This window comes from Chiloscyllium punctatum, chromosome 2 (genome assembly GCF_047496795.1).
Source record: "Chiloscyllium punctatum isolate Juve2018m chromosome 2, sChiPun1.3, whole genome shotgun sequence".
NCBI classification, from domain to species: domain Eukaryota; kingdom Metazoa; phylum Chordata; class Chondrichthyes; order Orectolobiformes; family Hemiscylliidae; genus Chiloscyllium; species Chiloscyllium punctatum.
This window is the reverse complement of record NC_092740.1, coordinates 47,227,332-47,249,333: the sequence shown is the minus strand read 5'-3', so window position 1 is coordinate 47,249,333 and position 22,002 is coordinate 47,227,332. Positions and strand designations below refer to the sequence as shown.

Genomic DNA, 22,002 nt, shown 5'->3' with positions numbered 1-22,002 from the left:
GCCTCAACTTTAAAAATCCAAATTCTTGAACAGCAATAATATTATACACATGCAGATGCTGGAGATCAGAGTTAAGATTAGAATGGTGCTGGAAAAGCACAGCAGGTCAGTCAGCCCTTTCCTGCTGAAGGGCTGCTACCCAAAACGTCGATTTTCCTGCTCCTCGGATGCTGCCTGACCTGTTGTGCTTTTCCAGCAACACTCATCATGTAAAATTCATCATGTTATGATCACTTTTGCAAGGGAATTTGTTATAGTGGAATCATTAATTAATTCTGTTGTAATTAATGGTACAATTAATTGGTAATCTAAATCAGCTTGTTCCCAGGTTGGTTCCACATTATATTGTTCTAAGAAATTGTCATAATACGCTCCATGAAACTGTCCTTAAACTGCTATTGGTAATCAGGTTTGCTTTATCTATGTAAGGACTACATTAATCCATTATTATTGTAGTGCCTTCCTTACCAGTCCCACTGTTTCTCCAGTGTTGGGTTGTTGTAAATTACTCTCACTGGTGAGTTCTTTTCTTTGCTAAATTTAATCTGTGCCCGCACTGATTTTATGTCTTGATATTTGACACTATGATAATCATATCTATTAACAGACCCACCCAACCTCCTTTGTGAAATAAAAGCAAAGTAGTGGAGAAACTTAGCAGATCTGGCAGCATTAATGGAGCAAGAAACAGCGAGTTAACTTCATGTTCCAAAGAAAAGTAATACTGCACTTAAAACATTAACTCTGCATCTTACTTTACAAATGCTGCCAGGTCTGCTGAGTTTCTCCAAATGTTATTGTATTTCATGTCTTTAGCGTCTGCGGTACTTTGCTTCTGTTTGTATGTTTAACCCATTTCCTCTTGATCTGTTTTTCTAAGTTGCTAAGCATGTCAATATATTCAGTTCCCAGCATTGGTCGTATCATACTGGGTTGATACTCTCTACTAACACTTGGTCCTTTCACTTTAATTTTCTAACTTGTCTTTCTCTCACAAGCCCTTCACATACTCATGCAAATGCATCCCCTGTTCCCTTCTTTTCCTCTCTTGTACACTCTCATGCTCTCTTTCGCACACAGGCACAAACACACACACACACACACACACACACACACACACTCTCAAACTATTACTTTGTTTGCCTAACATTTTCCTCTTTCTGACTCTATCCTTTTCTCTTTCTCTCTCTTTCCCTCTCTCTGGGCTCCGTCTCCACTTATCTGCTCACGGCCCTCTCCCCCCATTATAAATATGACTTTTTCCTGAGTGTCTCCAGCAATTTTTGCTTTTGTTTCTGACTTCCAGCACTTGTGGTTCTTTTGTTATAAGATGCACAGCAACAACTCACTTAGCTTCCTTCAAAAGAACCTTCCAAATCCTTTGCAACTTAAAATAAATTCAAGGAACAGCCACATGGGAATCTGTAATTTCTCCAAAAAACCACTTTATATCTTGACTTGGAGCTATATTGCCTATTCCCATGTTGCTGATCGAAAACCTTGAATACACTTCATAATAGCTCTTTGGGTGGAACTTCTCTGTGAGATCACAGTTCAAGAAGGCAGCTCACCACCACCTAGAGGGCCATTCGAGATGAACAATAAAGGTTGGCCTTGACTGCAACACCTGCAACCGAGAAACAAGGGGGAAATAAAAGGTTGAAAAATGACTAACACAATTGTTTTAAGACTTTGGCACAGCAGCCCACAGAGCCTGTATGTATAAAAGGATGCCAGTAACTCATTCTAAGTTTTGCACGCCTGCTTTGTTTTGTTTTGTATTGCATAATTTTATTGTTGATTCTCTTTTACTATTCTTCTGGTCTAAGAATTTGTTGGTTTTATTTGTACTATGTTTGTTGTTTGAAGTAAATTTGTAAATTTTAACTCTTTTCAGAAACAGACATGTTCTTTCTAGCAATCAGTATGGTTGGGACAGATTTCTCTATGATTGGTCAGTTATTCCCCAACAGGACAAGAATAGAAATAAAGGTAATTTCAATTGTCTTTAGAACAATTTTCTGTATTCATCTGGTTGTTTATAGACTCAGAAAGATGAGTCAGCCCGTTGCAATTGCATTTTTTGGTATTCCATTAGCTCCAACAGGGTATTGACCTGTACATAAAAATGAATTCATGTTGGAGGAGAAAGTGAGGACTGCAGATGCTGGAGATCAGAGCTGAAAATGTGTTGCTGGAAAAGCGCAGCAGGTCAGGCAGCATCCAAGGAGCAGGAGAAGTTCCTTGGATGCTGCCTGAAGAAGGGCTCATGCCCGAAACGTCGATTCTCCTGCTCCTTGGATGCTGCCTGACCTGCTGCGCTTTTCCAGCAACACATTTTCAGCAGTTGCATATTGGAACAAGATTAAGCATACTTATCATTATCAACATGATACATGAGAAATGGCAGACACTAATTTAAAAAAAACTTAAACAATCACTTTTACATAAGTGAAAAATATTTTTTATTAACAGTTTTTTTTCCACAGAACAAATTTAAACGTGAAGAAAAGTTGAATTCATGGAGGATTGACAAAGCATTCAGTGAGTATGGTAGTATTTAAATCGGCTCAAGGTTCTTTGTTTTGGGGTGATTTAGATATTTTTGCACTTTGATTAAAAAGTGTAAATATGAGGCAAATAATTTGAATGTGAACAGCATACCTGGAGAGCAGCAGGATGTTCCAGAAGCGAAGAAATCTTCTGGGGCAGTGGTAACCTCCCTATGCTTGAGCCAGAATCTCTAGGTTCAAGTTCCACCTCAGGATTTGATGGTGCAGAAGATGTGCTGTAATGTTACTAAGTAGTTTGATTTTCAATCTGTAAATCCTTCTGATATGCCCAAGGTAAATGGGAGTTTCCTGGTTGGTCAGAATTGTATAGTAGCTACAGTACAACAACCGTCTGATGTTAAAATACTTCACACGCAGGTTCTTATCTTGAGTGAGTATCTTCCTTGGTTTGAGAGACAGTTACCCTACCTCAAAAGCAAACGTAGTGATATTTTAATTATTGAGGATTTAGGAAAATGATCAGTAAACACTCGTGCTAACTTTAGAGAAGGCTGACTGTTGGGCTGGTTTTCCGATTTTGTTTGCTTTGTGTGGTCTATAGATTCCCATGTGATCCACTTACTTTATTGGCCTAGTGTTTCTTTTAATTACAATGAACAGTTTTTACTTTGGTTTTCCTTTGCTTGGTACTAGAAGTTCTATCTGATTATTTTGTAACCTGTAGTTGTCTGATTCTTATTGATGGTATTTTACTCAGGTCCCTTTTAATCTTTTTTTGCATAGAGGAGAAGAAACCTCTCGACCTGGATTTTTTTGGAGAGTTACTAACCCGAGTTTTAGAAGCAGAGTCAAAGAGAAAGAAAGAAAAGGATGAGAAAACAAAAAGTCAAGCTCCAAGAAAGCCATCCAGGAGCAAACGGAACAGGAAAGGTAGCATAGTTTTAAAATACTTCATTATCATTTTGCAAAGGCCGCTTTGCAGTGAACTAACAAAGATGATAAATTCTTTACGCTGCTATGTAATATGGATTCTATATTTTAAAATCAACATATGATTAAATATCATTCATAATTGGCACCTTTTACCTTGAACCAAAATTTAAAGTTAAGAGCTAAACTACAAAAGTTTAAATGTTTTCTACTTGTTTGTTTCAGATAAGAAGGGCTGTTAATATAATGTGAGGTAGAGACTTTGTTTCCGTCTCTGAGTAACAGCATTATCTGGATTATTGTTAACGATTAAACAAGGCTAAATTATCCAGCAAAGACCTAATTAAAAGTGTACTTTGAAGTTAGGATTACGGGCACTGTGAAACTGTACTAATGTGGTATTCCAACAATATATTAGAATAGCATCCATTTGCTTTTAGAAAATTAACCATTTCAGATGATGTGTAATCTTGTCAAAATGAGGGCTGTCAAAAGCTGTTATGTTACAACTAAGCTGAAATATGTTCTTAAAGAAAACTTCTCTGTGAAATGAATTATGAAATTTGAAAACTTTTAAGAATAAATTTACTGAATATCAAGCTCCCTCCTTCTGCCATTTTTCTCCCTCTTACCTCTATACAATCTGAAGGTTTTAGTACCATTCTTCTGAAGGTTATGGTACCATTCTTCAGTATGATTTCCATCCAGTTCTTGGTCTAAATGACCATAGTGCTAACCAAGTGAGTGAAAGCCAGCTTTTAGCTATGTGAACATTTGAGCAAACTTGTAACTTTCTTAGCAGCTGTAACCGCATATAGTATACACTACCAGCAGGGGTTGCTGAACAGTTACTAGGAACAGTAACCTAATCAATTTTCTCCTTACTTCTCCATGAATTCTAGGCAACTTCTCATATCTCAGCTGTTTCCTTGTTTGAGGTCAGCACAAAGCAACATGCAAACTTAGAAACTGGCATATTTACAAATCTGTTGCTCCTTACGCAGTTAAGTGTTAGATGAAGCCCATACAGCGTCTTTAAATAGAATGTTTATGGTGTCTCTTCACAGTTGTGGACTATGTAATGTCCACACCTAACACTGCGTTCTGCATCAACATGATATGAGAGTTGGTATTTGCATTAGCTTTTGAGAGGCGTATATCCACCTATATAACACTAATGCAAGCTTTAAACTGAAACTTTGGTGACAATAATGAATGGAAAAATCTCTGTATTCACTGAAAAGGATCATACAGAGACACATATTTCTGTTGCTAAGTTTTGGAGCTTTTTCTTTAGAGAGTCATTCTTTTTCACTTACTGTGAAGCACTAACTCTGATATCCACTACTCTTAGCAGTAAAGTATGATTTAAATAAACAGGACAGAAGAACATTCCAGTTGTGGGAGCTTTGAATACCTCTGACTATTATGCCTGATTCATTTCTGAAGTATGATTCTTTTTTAATTGACTTTTAATGGTGTGCATTTGCTGTGTTGCATAATTGCTTGTAAACTTAGAAATATTGTACACATGGATAGATTCCACAGCAAACAGCAAATGTTTGTTATCGTGTGTCTTCTTACTTGCCTTGTGCATTTAGGCAAAAATGTGACAGAACCAGAAAGTGATCCTGATGACCCTGATCCAGTCGAATTTGCTGACACTGAATTAACTGAAGTTGATTCCAATTCTGTAGTGGATGGAACTGAAGCATCTTGCAGTGTAGAAGGTCAGGAAGCTGCACAGAAAAAAGAAAGTATGTCAAAGCCCCATCCAACTAAACGCAAACGAAAACGGAAAAAAAAAATTACTGCAGAGCCAGCAGAGCAAGAAACAACTAAAGAGCCACCTCATGAAGGAAGTAGTTCTCACGAATCAAAGCAGGAAGTGCAAGAGTGCAAGATCGGTAAGAATTGTTGTAGCTCTCTCTCATATAGTATTTGCGACTGTGGATTGTTTTGTTGAGTTTTATCATTCATCTCTTCATCCAGCCATTCATTTAAGCTAGTTATGTGTAGTTTTAAAGAAAACCTAAGATGTTACCAGTCCTCTGCTATAGGTACTCTTGTCCAGTTGCTGGGAAGTATGAGAGTTCCCTTGTTTCTTATTCCCTTTACATGGGCAAGTGCCTGGTTAGTAGTTGTTTTCAAAAATGCTGCAACTGGAAATAAAGACTCACTGTCTTGAGAACCACCTGATGAAGGAGCAGTGCTCCGAAAGCTAGTGCTTTCAATTAAACCTGTTGGACTATAATCTGGTGTTGTGAGATTTTTAACTTTGTACACCCCAGTCCAACACCAGTATCTCCAAATCATGCCTTGAGAATTGTAAGCTTGACCTCATTCTGATAAGGTTGGAGCATTTCTGTCTGTTCTGCCTTGGTTTTGTTATTCATTTGGTAATAATTGATAAAATGCCAAGTTAATTTACAGAAAATAACTCAAGATGTTGAAGTAAAATACAGCCTAGAGAGCAGATGATTACTTCAAATTTAAAGTAATCGGGGAGTCATGAATGTGTAATTGCACTCAATTGAAACTGTTTGCCTGCTTGCTTTGGTAACTGTGTCTGAGATGCAGTTAGTGACCAATGACCAATTAATCAGTGAATTTAAATTACGTCATGGATTTCTGTTAGACTCTGGCATTATTGCAGTGTGCTAGACTTTTTGTAGACTCCAGGAACTAAAGTCACTATACTGAGGAATTGCTGCAGACTTATGCTGGAGCTGACATGTCTGACCTTCAACAGCTGCAACCATCCAAGATATTGCTATGGTATTGAAACAAGCAAAATATCTGGAGTAACTATTAGGTTTGTAGCTCAGAATATTGGAAGTCCACAAGTTCCAAGTCTGTGTCAAATTAGTTGATTGGATTTGAACAATGGTAATGTCCTAGGGAGTGTTGCTGAACAAAGAGACCTTGGAGTGCAGGTTCATAGCTCCTTGAAAGTGGAGTCGCAGGTAGGTAGAATAGTAAAGAAGGCATTTGGTGTGCTTTCCTTTATCGGTCAGAGTATTGAGTACAGGAGTTGGGAGGTCATGTTGCGGCTGTGCAGGACATTGGTTAGACCACTGTTGGAATATTGCATGCAATTCTGGTCTCCTTCCTATCGTAAAGACGTTGTGAAAGTTGAAAGGGTTTAGAAAATATTTGCAAGGAAGTTGCCAGGGTTGGTGGACTTGAGCTACAGGGAGAGGCTGAACAGGCTGGGGCTGTTTTCCCTGGAGCGTCGGAGGCTGAGGGGTGACTTTACAGAGGTTTACACAATTATGAGGGGCATTGATAGGATAAATAGACAAAATCTTTTCCCTGGGGTCGGGGAGTCCAGAACTAGAGGGCATAGGTTTAGGGTGAGAGGGGAAAGATATAGAAGAGACTTAAGTAGCAACTTTTTCATGCAGAGGGTGGTATGTGTATGGAATGAGCTGCCAGAGCAAGTGGTGGAGGCTGGTACAATTGCAACATTCAAAAGGCATTTGGATGGTATATGAATAGGAAGGGTTTGCAGGGATATGGGCTGGGTGCTAGCAGGTGGGAGTAGATTGGTTTGGGATGTCTAGTCGGCAATTCGGGTTGGACAGAAGTGTCTGTTTCCGTGCTGTACATCTCTATGATTCTATGACTAATTGTTGACATTCTGCATTTGATTATCATTTTTCTGGATTAGGAGTGTAAAAATTGTCAAAAGTCCCTGCTACTGTTTGCTAACAGGTATTATTTTCTCAAAGTGTGTCTGTAAAAATACAAGTTTAGGACAGGATTATGATCTATAGTTGTACCTGCAAACGATGAGCTTGCAAATACATTCAAGTCATTTTGGCAAAACAGATTATTTTTGAACTGTTATAGCCGAGGCTGGAGAAGCCCACTGTTTCTAGTCCTGCTACCCCATGGGTTGCATCATAAAAATGAAAATACTTTATCCATTTACTGAAATGACCAATTAAGTGCCTTACCTATATTAGATTTTAAACAAAAAGATCTATTATCTAGGTTTCTTAGTAAACACAATTACTAAGGTTTATTATCAAAAGTTGTTCAGTAAAGGAACGATAATTGGTTAGCTTATACAGTCAGAAAGATAGAAGAATAAATGCTTATCTCTCTCAATTTCCCAAAACATGTGCAAACAAAAGCGTACACACTTTTTCAATTTGAGGAAAAGGGAAGGATAGATTTCTCTTCAGAACTTGGCTTTATAGAGAAAACTAAGACTTTGGCCAATGGATTATTCTTGAATGCAAAATGATAAAGTGTAGGTTACTCAGTCTGAGTAAAACTGGAATCAGTGCGAAATGAGTGAGAAATCTACTAGTAGAAGTTATATCTGGCACAAAAAAATGATGGTTGTGGTTGTTGAAGGTCAGGCATCTTAGCTGCTGCACGTCTGCCAGAGTTCCTCAGGGTAATGTCCTACACCCAGCCACTTTCAGCTGCTTCTTTAATGACCATCCCTCTGTCATAAGATCAGAAGCATGGATGTTTGCCAGTGATTGCACAGATGGTTTTAAAGAAACTTGTTTCTGCACAACTCCTCAAAACTCAAGTCATCCAAGTAACATTAAATATAAAGCGTCTTTAGAACAGAGCGAAATATTGGATGCTATCTACTTCCTGAGCGATTCTGAGTCATTAAGGAAGCAACATTTCTATAATAATAAGTAACGTAATAAAAACATGTTGTTCCCAATAAAGCAGTAAATGTTTGAACTCAACCCACTGCAACAAACCGGTTTTTAGAACTGTACTTATTGGTTGAAAGGAAATCGACGCATGTGAATTTGACATACAAATTTTATAAGCATTATATTATTTTTCATCTGGCTCCAAATGCCACAGCTGCAAACATATTTTTGGTAAACAATTTGAATAGGAACTCAAAAATCTTCAGATTTGCTTTCTGCTGAAGAAGACAATGTTGGAGACCAGATTGCAGAAGGTGAAGATGAATGCCACGTAGTGAATGGTGAAATATCGCTTGAGCAAGGGATCTCTGAAAATAAACAGCCTTCTGAAACAAAGAAAAAAGTGAATCACAATGTTGAAAGTCATTCTGTGAGGTAACCTATGTTTATATAATGATTTTAATGTAATGGAGAAAAATTTTAAAAACACATGAGGGGCAATTTTCTTGCACAGAGAGCCAGTCATGAGTGGAATGAACTTCCAGAAGAAGTTTTTTTTTAGATTAGATTACTTACAGTATGGAAACAGGCCCTTCGGCCCAACAAGTCCACACGGACCCTCCGAAGAGCAACCCACCCAGACCCTTTCTCCTACATTTACCCCTTCACCTAACACTACGGGCAATTTAGCACGGCCAATTCACCTAACATACACATTTTTGGACTGTGGGAGGAAACCGGAGGAAACCCATGCAGACACGGGGAGAATGTGCAAACTCCACACAGACATGAGACAGGTAGTTGTGAGTGTGGGTACAGTTACAACGTTTAAAAGACATGTGGATGAGTATGTAAATAAGAAATGTTTGGCGGGATATGGGCCAAGTGCTGGCAGGTGAGACTAGTTTAGTTTGGGATTATGTTTGGCCATGACTGGTTTGACCGAAGGATCTATTTCCGTGCTGGATGACCCGATGATTCTATGACTACAGAGCTGGAGTCTCCTAGCTCCAATCCAAACCTGGCCTCCCATCCTGCATTACCCATGGCTAGCAAAGCTAGCCTGTATATCCCTGGACACTATGGGCAATTTAGCATGGCCAATCCATAACCTGCATATCTTTGGACTGTTGGAGAGAAGTGGAGCACCTGGAGGAAACCCACGCAGACACGGGGAGATTGTGCCAACTCCACACAGACAGTTGCCTGAGAATAGAATCAAACCTATATCCCTGGTGCTATAGGCAACAGTGCTGACCATTGTGCCACCGTGGAACCCTAATAAGATCACCCAGAGACTTGAACCCGGGCCCCTCAGATTAAAAGCCTGATGTGTTACCGTCTGAGGTACTTGGGCTCATATGCAAGCTATTAAACTCAGCTTTTGACTTGGCCGAGTTTTATGCTGGGAAGAATGTAAAAGTAGAGAAATGCAGGACTTTTATGAAATGAAGGTTAAAAAGTAGCAAAAAATTGACAAGCATTTACTGCCCATCCCGGAACAGTTAAGTGTAAACCGTGTGTAGCTGTGGATCTGGAGTCACATGTAGGCCAGATCAGGAGAGGATGGGAAAGACCTTAAATGATTCTTTATGCCAATTGACAGTGGTTATGCTAAACCAAAACAAGGAATTGCAGATGATGGAGATCAGAGACAAAAACAGAAAATGTGGGCAAAATTCAGCAGGGTCTGTGGGTAGAAAGCAGAGTTGAACTTTCAAGTCTGGTGACTCTTCATCAGAATGGCATGGTGAAATTTAAACCAATGTCTTCAGAACCTTAGCATGGAGCTTTGGATTGCTAGTCCAGTCGCAATACCATTATGCCACCATGTCATAGAACTTTCCATGCAGACTTCCAACGGTGTTTGCCAAACAATGTGAGATGGTAAGTACATCAAACAATTATATTGTTAAATCATTTGAATTCAAATTAGCAGGAGCTGAACAATAATCTGGTTAGGATCCACCTGGGTTACTTGATTCTTTTCTTGTTGGCACAGTACAAGTTAAGGCCTTGCACATTATAAACTAAGCAAGACAACAAATACTCAGTATAAAACTGAAAATCCATGACAAACCATTTGATAATCTGAGGTTCTTAACCTTGTATCATAATGCCTCTGCGACAAACATAGTTATGTTGAATAACTAATGGAACGTAATAAACCTAAAAACGTAATATCAGGTTTCTTGTTAAAGAGAAAACAAAATCTAAACAATATATTCTGAGCACAAAATTAATCAAAACTTCATGGATTAAAACTTTTCCAAAACAGTTGTTTTTTCATAGGAGTTGCAAAAATATCATGCAATTAAGGAAGATGAGTGGAAATACCCTTGTGACTATTGCATTAACTAACTGATGAAATGGTGATACCTTTGAATAGCATAATTGTTCAGCAGGGTTTGTCCATTAATTTTGTTTCAAGAACTTGGGTACTATAGCAAATCATAATGGTCTGATAAAATGTGCTCTTCTCTGGTTGAGGTTTAATCATCTAGATTATTTCAAGCTTTATTTTCATGAGTGTAATTGAAAACTCTCCACTTCCCTGCATGGGTTCAGTTTTGAGTTCCTCAGGGTAATGCCCTATGCCCAACCATCTTCAGCTGCTACATTAAATGCCCTTCCTTCCATCATAAGGTCAAAAATGGGAATGTTTGCTGATGATTCGCACCATTCGTAATTCCTCAAATACTGAAGCAGTCCAATTCCAAATGCTGCAGGACCAGGACATCATGCAGGCTTGAATTGATGAGAGATGTGTATAATATTAAAATCATTGAAATGCCAGGATTGACCATCTCCAATAAGAGACAATCCAACCATTGCCCCATGACTTGAATACCATTGCCATTGCTAAACTCCCCAACTTCCTATATCCTTGAGGTTACCATTGAACAGAAACGTAGCTGAACTAGCCTTGTAATTACTGTTGCTACAAGAGCAGATTAGAGGCTGGGCATTCTGTAACAAGTAACTCACCACCTGCCTTCTCAAAGTCGGTCCACCGTTTAGAAGTCACAATCATGAGTGTGATGGAATACTCACCACTTCCCTGCATGGGTTTAGCTCCAAAATTTAAGACTCTTAATACGATTCAAGATATGCAGTTCACTTTGTTGGCATCCCATCTAGTACCTCCAACATTTATTCGCTTCATCATCAGCACACAGTGGCAATAGGTTGCAATGTTTACAAGATACACTCCAACAACTCATTTTGATAGACCCTTTCAAACTTACCGCTTCTGTACCTTAAAAAGACCATGACTGCAGCAGTTCAATTAGCAGCTTACTACCATCTTCTCCAGGGAAACTAGGAAGGGATAATAAATGCATTCCTGACCAGTGATAACTGCATATCGTGACAACATTTTAAAATGTCAATGCTAGTGGTGTATTGTTAATCTTGAAATGTAGAATGCATTTGAATTTATTTTTGAAATTGTTCTATTGCCTAAATGTTTATTTCAGTGATCATGAAAGTGAAGCACCATCAAAAACAACTCCACCAGTTACAGCAAAAACTTCTAAGAAATCTCAATGTGTTCGTGTTCAGAAACTTAAACCCAACTTAAAAGCAAACAGAACAAATAGAGTAGGAGGGAAAGATGACGATAAAACTGCTTCACAAGCTATTAGATTTAGTGATGGTGACAACAAGGAAGGCAAGAATGAAGAAGTGCAAGAATCATCTGTACAGCATGAGGATGCTCCCAGTTGTGATCCTCCTGAGATCATGAATAATGAAGCATCAGAAAAGGTATATGTATAATGTGTACTGTCATTTTAGTGTACGGCAAAACCTACAAATAACAGACACTTTGCATTAACTGTCATCTTTTGTTGGTTTGGAATCTTATTTTCAAAATGGTAATTGTCTGCATTGTAAAATGTTTCCCAGCAATCTTGAAAGAAACAGTGGAGATTATGATTTGCACCTAATTAGTACAGCAATGCTGATCTGGTTTTACAGTTTCAATTCCCATTCAAACTGCTTGCAGCAGCATATAATTTCAATTCTACTTGGTAAAATTAAGGTACTCTCGGAACAAGGAAAAGGAGTCATGTGATGTTTTACTGATGCTATTAGGGCCATGTTATCCAGAGTTGTCATGCACCTAGCAATCAACGGGAGTAGGTTTCCTTGTTCTGGCAACTGATTATTTGGTTGCTTCTCTCTCCTTCCAATCAAACCTCATTTATGGTATTTGAGTGGTCCTGGCCAAATCAGCGCATTCATGTGACCCAGCATCTCCATTTCCCGTTTGTGCCCAATAACAGGGAGTTTATTGTATATTGATATTTCTGAAAGCAAGCATTGAAATGGATAAAGATTAAATTTGTTTTGTATATGATCCCTAAATGACATTTAAAATAACAACATAAATAATCCTCTGGAAGTGTTGCCAAAAGAGAGAGCTGCAGTAATGACCAAATTTAGGCAATGATTTTGACATCAGGAAAGGGTTTGTGAACTTGTATTGGTTTATTTTCTCATCAGCAAAATTATGATTTTTTTTCTAATTGGCAGTGCTTTTGCCATGTTTGGAGTAATTTTGAACTGGTTTTATTTTTTTATAGGAGATCAACAGTGTCACAGCTGATAAAACCAAGAAAATATTGGAAAGTAAAGCACAAGGTTCTGACACTGAATCATGGTAATAAATTACATTTTCTTGTACCTTTTGGTTTTTATCAGCAAAGTGCACTATTCAACCATTCACTGGACAGACAGACAGTTCATCGGCTCTCAGGTTGCTTTCAGTATTTTTACATGACCAGTTGTTAAGTAAATTTGAGAGTGACTGTTGACACCTCCTAGTTTTTCAATCTCTGCACTCTTAAAATACTGTTATGCCAATTGTTGTACTATTCCTAGCTCTTATGAGTAAGAAATATAAAAACAAACAATTGCAAGACTTGATAACTACCAAGAAGGTTTTTTAAAAAGACTTCTTTGTGAAGAAGCAAGATTTGTGGAGGAAGTTAACTTTTCATTGAGAATGAAAGCTGCCCAGCTTAATTTTATCAAGAGCTAGCTTTTGATTTTTGGGAGCAGGGTTTTCATTTTCACATAAGTATAGGATTTTTCCTTACTTAATTGGTATTTCTTTCTTTTTGAACTAAGAGTTTACTGTCAGAGTTGTCTCATATTTGACGCAATGAAACCGAAATCAGACAGATGTAATAAGCAGTTAATGTTGATTTCTAACCAACAAATTAATTTCTGCATGGGTGATCATGATAATGGGTATCACATTTCTGGAGGGCCACTTGTGGCTAACGAGGCTTAAAACCTGTGAATGATGGATTTCTGAAGCTGAATTAATTGTAGACTACAGATATGTAATTTGAGAAAAAGAATATGTAATCAGAAAAATAATAAGCACAGGTGATGTGAATAAAGTTAGTTACAACTGGGATGGATTACTTACAGATGCTTGTTCATTAATTGTGAAATTACTATACCGATGCTTCACTGCATATGCCAAAGGGGCTTGTATTCTTCTATCAGCTTCCTGTTTGTCATGTGTATTTACTTGCTGTTATATTTACAGTTCCAGCTTCAGAGAGGCATTTAAAATCATGAAGAGTTTTGATCAACAAGTAAATTAGTAGAATTTGTTTTTAAAAGAGTCAGTCAACAAAGGACAGATTTAAGGTAGAAAAAGACAGAAAAAATACATAAGTAATGACCTGGAAGGATGCTGGAAGCAGAAAATTACTTTCAAAAGGATACATAATAAATTAAAAATGTTATTGTGGTTATAGGGAAAAAGCATGGGTGTAGGACTAATTAGATAGCTCTTCCAAGGAGCTAGAAAAGTTCAATGTGACAAATAGCTAAGCTGTATTAAAATATGAAGCTTCTTTTTACCCTAGATAGGTGTCAAGGTAGCAGCAACCGTTTTGATTAATTTGAATTTTTGCGAGTTATTTGTCAGATTTAAGGGTGATTTTACTTGCTGTTATAGTGCATTCTAAAGTTTCGTCTGTAGTGTACAGTCTCCAAGACTGGGTAGGTTAAATAAATATTTGTGGTTTAAAGATGCTAGATTTGGATTTTTTTTTGCTGTTTCAGGCCTATGGAGAAACAAGAGGAATCGAGGGCCAAACCAAACTCTGCAGTAAGGAGACGATTCCAGAAGCCTAAGCCAAACTTGGGAAAAGCAGTTGTGTTAATTGATGAAAAAAAGATTGCTCCAGAACAAGACAAAGTTATTACAACCGAAGAGGATCTAGATTTCAGTCCAAATATCCCTGTTACTGAAGTTTGTGAAGTCAGTGAGAGGACTGGATCTGATCCTGATTTTGCTTCAGACGTACAAACTGTGGATACTTTAATAACCAATAACAAGCAGGTACAGCAGGATGCTGTGCAGGTTTCATCAGGAGCCAGTGAATCAATGGTCCCAGTATCTCCGGTATACCTGAAAGCTAGTGTCTTTCATTTCTGATATCATTTTGATGAATCTATAATTTGTACTCTTTGCTTTTAATATTATTTTTACAATGATACCTGGAATTGAATGCAGCAATCTTCAGTATGGTCTACCTATTATTTCCCCAAATTTAACATTCTCCTTTCGTGCTTTTGTGGCTCTATCTACCGCTCAGACTTTCATTAAGTGATCGTCTGCCATACACTTCAGTGTTTTTCCATTCACTTTATACCCTCATTTTCTTTTTTTATCAAAGTACACTGCAGCACAATAAAATTTATGTTCCATACATCTGTCTGTTTTGTAAGCCAGTCTGTGCTTACTGAAGTTTTCACAACCTTTACAAGTTTTTCTTTTGTGCGTGACGATTTTACTTCTGTATTCACTCTATTAATATCCAAATTTTTTTTGTAACTTTAACTGCGTAATAGCAGATATTCAGTACTAACTACTTGCCTGTGACACACTTCATATTTTGCCTCATTCTCCTTCAGACGAGATGCCCTTACCTGCTCCTTTTGCTCAAAATCTTTGAGGTCACATGCCCTTGGTTGGAGATGTACCCTGCATGGTTGGATTAAGTGCCGGTATCTCTCAGTGTAGGCTTCATCTCTGCCTCCTATATTCTAGTCCCTTCAAATGTGAAAGTCGAGCATTAACATAATTATTTAAAGAGTCTTATAAATGCCCAGTTACATTTCAATGCTAACCTCTCTGTTAGGTGGACTCATACATTTTCTGCTGTATGGTACACTTGGTGTACAGAATAATCCTTTGCAGGTAAATTGAATTAGTGTACTTCCACAATAAAAATAGACACTTACGAAATCAATAGCTAAGTTATTGGCAGCTTAGACCAAATACTTACACTGTATTTGGTGTTGAAATGTCAAAATGGAATATTAAATTTAAAAAAAATTTCAGTACTGTATCTTCAGTTACTCTTAAATCTCTGTTTTAGACAATGTAGATAGATAGTATAACTTATTAAGCTGTTTGTTTATGGTACCAAACTTGGATATTTGTCTAACTTTAAAACTGTTTTGTACTTTGGCTTTTAGTCAAAAGTGCAGTCTCTGGAGGCAGCCACTAATTCTATGGAAATAGAGACACAAAGTATTATGGCTTTAGATTCTGAGATGTCGCGAAGAGGCTGCCAGGATTCTAACAAAATGCAGCAATCAGGAATGCCATCTGAGTATGACGGTCAGGAAGAACATGAAGATTTGAAGCTGGATTCCATCCAGGACAACATTATTAGCAAACCAACTAGGTATTGTGCAAAGAAAAAGGGTACACTTTTTGACAATTATATATTATTGAAATATGAAAAAGAAGACTTGGAAGACCTCAGTATCTCGAACATTGAATGCCTGTATCTGTTCTATTTTTCTGATGAATGCCTCGTTATCAAGAAATAAGCTTATCATGTAATTTACCATTGTGTCATAGGGTTAAGAGTGATATATGATTCTGTTTCTGTTTTGAACTTATTCTCTCAAATTACAGTAAGAATATTACCATTAGCCTTTACTGCCCTAAATCGTGGGAGGAACAAAATTAAGGAATGCTCATTCCACATTGACTACATGGAAGGTGACCCTTTGAGCATGTAATCTCATTTGACAATTATGTCTGTATTGACGAATAACAAGTTGACCTGAAGAATGAACATAAGAATATAACCTAAGAAATAAGAGCAGGAGTAAGCCATCTGTACAGATGCATAACCTCCCTGCTTTTAAACTCCATCCCTTTAGCAATGAAGGCAAAATTCTAGTTGCCTTCTTAATTACCTGTTGTACCTGCAGACCAACATGATTCATGCACAAGGGCATCCAAATCCCCTTGAACAGCAGCATGCTGCAATTCATTTTACCATTCAAATAATAGTCCTTTTTACTGTTATTCCTACCAAAATGGATGACTTGACATTTATTCCATCTGCCTTTGCTTACTCATTCAAATTATCTATGTGCCTTTGCAAAGTTTCACAATCCTGTGCACACTTTGCTCTACCACTCATCTTAGTATCACCTGCAAACTTTGCCACACTATACAGGGTCCCCCAATTCCAAATCTTGTGTGTAAATTATGAATGATTGTGGTCCCAAAACTGTTCCCTGAGGAATATCACTAGTCACCGATTGCCAACTAGAAAAACACTCATTTATTCCCACTCTTTGCTTTCTATTAGTTAACCAAAACTCTATAATAATACATTGTCTGTAATGCTGTGCATCTTTGTTTTATGCAGCACCTTATCAAATGCCTTTTGGAAATCTATATACACCACATTTACTGGATCGCTGTTGTCCATTGTGCTCATAATGCCATTGTGGAATTCCAGTATATTAGTTAAGCTTTACCTGCCCTTCATAAACACATGCTGCATCTGCCCAATGGGACAATTTCAATCTTGATGTCTTGCTATTTCTTCCTTTAATAAAAGATTCAAGCATTTTCCCCACTACAAAAGCTAAGCTAACTGGTCTATAATTTCCCATTTTTTGTCTCCCTCCATTTTTTAAACAGTGGAAAATGGCAAATGTGATGCCAATCTGCTGGAACTGCCAGAGTCCAGCGAATTTTGGAAATTACCACAAGTGCATTTGCTATCTCTCCCTCCATCTCTTTTAGTACCCTGGGATGCATTCCATCAGGGCCAGGAGACTTGTCTACCTTTTAGGTTGATTAGCTTGCCCAACATTACCTCTTTCATGATAATGATTATTTCCAGGTCTTCACCTACCTTCATTTCCTTGTGATTTGTGTCCTCCGCTGTGAAGGCTGACACAAAATACCTGTTCAATGCCTTGGCCATTTCCTCATATCCCATTACTAAATGCCCCTTCTCATCCTGTAACGGACCAGTGTTTACCTTAGCCACTCTTTTTCAGTTTATATATTTACAGAAACTTTTTCTATCTATCTTTATATTCTGAGTTAGTTTACTCTCATAATCTATTTTACTCTTCTTTGTAGTTCTTTTTGTAGTTTTCTGTTGACCTTTAAAGTTTTCCCAGTCTTTTTGTTTCCCGCTGGTCTTTGCCACTTCGTATGCCTTCTCTTTTAGTTTGATAGCATTCCTTATTTCCTTAGATACTCATGGCCGACTACCCCTTTTCCTACAGTTCCTCCTTTTCACTGGCCTGTACTTCTGCTGAACACTTGTAAAAATTGCTTTGAAAGTCCTCCACTGTTTGTCGACTGTCCCACCATAAAGTCTTTGCTCCCAGTCTAGTTTAGCCAACTCCTCCCTCATCCTGTTGTGGTCTCCTCTGTTTAAGCACAGGAACTTGGTATTGGAATTTATCTTGACATTTCTATCCATATTCTAAATTCAACCATACTGTGATTGCTTCTTCCAAGAGGATCTCTGGCTATGAGATCATTACTTATTCCTGTCTCATCTTAAGCTGATTAATCAACAAACCTCACCGTTGATTATGCAAAGTCCAGCACCATTTGCAACTCCTCAGATACTGAAACAAACCATGTCCAAATGCAGCAAGATCTGGAAAATATTCAGGCTTGGGCTAAAGTGGCAAATAACATTCATGCTTCACAAGTGCCAGGCAATGACCATCTCCAACAAGAGAGAATCTAACCATCATTTCTTGTTGGAGGTGGTCATTCAATGGCGTTACCATCTGTCAATTTCTTAGGGTTTACTATTGACCAGAAACTGAACTGGATCAACACTATAAATATAACAGCAACAAGAGCATGTGAGAGGCTGGAAATCCTGCAGCAGAGAAACGTTTTCCTGACTCCCCAAAGCCTGACCATTATCTACAAGGCATAAGTCAGGAGTGTGATGGAATTCTTCCCACTTGTCTGGATGGGGACAGCTTAAGCTTGACACCATCCAAAGCAAATCAACCCACTTTAGCAGCAGTGTTTACAATCTACAAGATGCACTGCAAAAATTCAGCAAAGCTCCTTAAACAGCATCTTCTAAACCCATGACAATTCCCATCTAGAAGGCCGTTGATAGCAAATACATGGAATCACCACCACCTGCAAATTCCCTTCCAAGCATGGATCAAAATCCATGAATTCCCTCCCTTGTGGCATTGTGAATCTATCTACAGCACAAGGACTGCAGCAGTTCAAGAATGCAGCTCACCATCACCTTCCCGAGGACAACTAGGGATGGGCAATAAATATCCGCCCAAGCAATGTCACCATGTCCCGTTACTGAATTTAAAAAGACACTCTTGAGATCTAGGAGCATTCCAATCACTTTTGCTGCAGTCCTTCATTAAAGAGAAAAGAATATTGTCAGTACATCTAATTCACTTCTGGTCTTATACTAGTAGCTTCCTTTTTGGAAAAAAAACTTCAAATTAATTACAGTGCTTCAGTGATGTAAGGGTAACTAATATTTCTGGTGAACATTTGAAACATGAATGTTATCTGAAGTAGTGTTGTTCAAAATACAGCATAAGTGGTTTATATTGCAGTAAACAAAATTAATTAGTGGATCTAGCAATGCAGACACAATATTATCTTCAGTTTTGGTTGATTTTACCAGGCCATTGATTATATTAAAATATGTTTTAGATACTGTTGCTTAAAACCCAAAAAAGTAAAACTCCTTTTCTTTTGTAGGTCTGGAAGGCAGCCCAGACCAACAGCATTTTATAAATCTTCAGCAGAACATAAACCATCAGCTTCTTCTCCATTATTACCTGAGGCAGAAAATGAGGATAAAAGCAGGAGTAGACGTGCACGGTCTCAAAAAACTAAACCCAGACTCAGCAAAAGCTTGAGTAAGAAAGAGATTGTAACTAAGAATGTTGGGAAAGGTCAGGGAATTTCAAAAGCGAAACTTGTGACCTTGAGAGCATCCCAGGAAGATGACGATGATGATGATGAACCTGAGCCAGTAGAAGAGGATGATGTCTATCTCATCAATCCTGAAGAGGTCAACAAAGTTCCAGCTTTTGTGCCAATCAGCTTACGATCTCCTGAACCTGTTCATACTGAAGTTGAGGAAACCATGGAAGAGGTATAGTGCTAAATGCTTGGAAATGTGCTGTTTAAATCACTGCATGGCTGTGCTTTCTGAGTTGAAGTATCTACGATTTGTTTTGTAGATGCAAAGTCGTGACTATTGTGTAGTTAAGAATAGTATTTTAGTGTATCTGGCTGCTCTTACTAACCATCATGTTTGCCATTTCTTTCTATTGTGTAACTAGTAGTGTTTTGGACTGTGGTAGATATTAGTCCAAATGTTTTATTCAGAATTGTTACAAATTCACATCGCTCTTTTCTTTTCTTACACACTCTGTTCAGTGGCAGAATTCCTTTTAACAGCATAAGAAAAAGGGGGCAGGACTAAGTCCTTCAGCCATTCAAGCCTCGTTATCCATTTGATGAAATTATGCTTGAATTTGATGAAATTGAACGTCAAAACTATTTTCTTGCACCATACCTGTATCCCTTGATGTTCTCAATCTGTGCAAGTCTAAAAATCTCAGTCTGTTATGTACTCAGCACTGACCTTGTACAAACCTCTGGGCAGAGGATTCCAAAGATTCATCATCCGAGTGGAAAGGTTCCTCCTCATCTCAGTCCTAATTGTCCAGTCCTTTATTCTGAGACAGTATCCTCTGCTTGAAGTGCCTTTACCCTCCAGGGGAAACATACTTTCTACATCATCTCTGTCGATTTCACATGTTTGAACACAGTCAGTTCTCATTATTCTAAACTGCAGAGAAAGTAGGGCTTGTCTTATCTAATCTTTAAGGTAAAAACAATGACTGCAGATGCTGAAAACCAAATACTGGATTAGTGGTGCTGGAAGAGCACAGCAGTTCAGGCAGCATCCAACGAGCAGCGAAATCGACGTTTCGGGCAAAAGCCCTTCATCAGGAATAAAGGCAGTGAGCCTGAAGCGTGGAGAGATAAGCTAGAGGAGGGTGGGGTGGGGAGAGAGTAGCATAGAGTACAATGGGTGAGTGGGGGAGGAGATGAAGGTGATAGGTCAAGGAGGAGAGGGTGGAGTGGATAGGTGGAAAAGAAGATAGGCAGGTCGGACAAGTCAAGGAGGCAGTAACTGAGCTGGAAGTTTGAAACTAGATGAGGTGGGGGAAGGGGAAATGAGGAAGCTGTTGAAGTCCACATTGATGCCCTGGGGTTGAAGTGTTCCGAGGCGGAAGTGAGGCGTTCTACTCATAGGACAATTTCCCCTATCTTAAAAATTAGTTTGATGAACCTTCTTGATGAATTCTGTCTATGGTATAATCTTCCTCAGATAAGGAGGCCAAATCTGTGTACACTTCTGTCGGTGTTAGTTAGTAAGTTTGCAGATGACACCGGAATTGGAGGTGCAGTGGACAGCAAAGAAGATTACCTCAGATTACAACGGGATCTTGATCAGATGGGCCAGTGGGCTGAGAAGTGGCAGATGGAGTTTAATTTAGATAAATGTGAAGTGCTGCATTTTGGGAAAGCAAATCTTAGCAGGACTTATACACTTAATGGTAAGGTCATAGGGGGAGTGTTGCTGAACAAAGAGACCTTGGAGTGCAGGTTCATAGCTCCTTGAAAGTGGAGTCGCAAGTGGATATGATGGGAAGAAGGTGTTTGGTATGCTTTCCTTTATTGGTCAGAGTATTGTTTACAGGAGTTGGGAGGTCATGTTGCAGCTGTACAGTACATTGGTTAGGCCACTATTGAAATACCGCATTTAATTCTGATCTCCCTGCTATAGGAAGGATGTTGTGAAAGTTGAAAGGGTTTAGAAAAGATTTACAAAGATGTTGCCAGGGTTGGAGGTTTTCAGCTATAGGGAGAGGCTGAATAGACTGCAGCTGGAGTGACAGAGGCTGGGGGGTGACCTTTATAGTGCTTTATAAAATCATGAGGGGGATGGATATGGTAAATAGACAAGGTACTTTCCCAGCGGTGGGGAAGTCCAAAACTAGAGGTTTAAGGTGAAAGGGGAAAGATTTAAAAGGGACCTAAGGGGTAACCTTTTCACACAAAGGGTGGTGATTGTATGGAATGAGCTGCCAGAGGAAGTGGAGGAAGCTGGTACAATTATAACATTTAAAGGGCATCTGGATGGGTATATGAATAGGAAGGGTTTAGAAGGATATGGGCCAAATGCTGGCAAATGGGACTAGATTAATTTAGGACATCTTGTCGGCATGAACAAATTGAAACAAAGGGTCTATTTTTGTGTTGTGCAGCTGTATGACTATATTTAAAAAAGATAAAAAGGTCAAGGATGATTTTTCATGGTTTATGCCACATTTGACACAATTTAATGCCACTGCACAAAAACACTTTGGTGAGGCCAATGGACCAGAAACATGAAATAAGCTAATAAGAGGTACAACAAAATGTTTAAAATGAGCCACAGGAATAAAATGTTTGTGTCACATTTACTTCTCTTTCAGCTAAATAATTTGTCAGTTCTTTACACAATATGCGGTGTACCGCAGCATCAACGTTGTTTACT

The 22,002-nt window shown here is 38.4% G+C and overlaps 1 protein-coding gene across 3 annotated transcripts in view; it reads left to right on the top strand.

Moving 5' to 3' along the window:
* The window catches only part of LOC140483658 (uncharacterized), a 97,420-nt gene that overhangs the window by 31,440 nt on the left and 43,978 nt on the right, over positions 1-22,002 (top strand). For all 3 annotated transcript variants that reach the window (XM_072582028.1, XM_072582020.1, XM_072582011.1), the window contains exons 8-17: positions 1,898-1,992; positions 2,490-2,544; positions 3,297-3,443; positions 5,045-5,350; positions 8,323-8,509; positions 11,554-11,842; positions 12,664-12,740; positions 14,165-14,507; positions 15,587-15,798; positions 19,143-19,542. In XM_072582028.1, the coding sequence (XP_072438129.1) occupies positions 1,898-1,992; positions 2,490-2,544; positions 3,297-3,443; positions 5,045-5,350; positions 8,323-8,509; positions 11,554-11,842; positions 12,664-12,740; positions 14,165-14,507; positions 15,587-15,798; positions 19,143-19,542 (2,111 nt within the window). The remainder of the gene's footprint in view (positions 1-1,897; positions 1,993-2,489; positions 2,545-3,296; positions 3,444-5,044; positions 5,351-8,322; positions 8,510-11,553; positions 11,843-12,663; positions 12,741-14,164; positions 14,508-15,586; positions 15,799-19,142; positions 19,543-22,002) is intronic.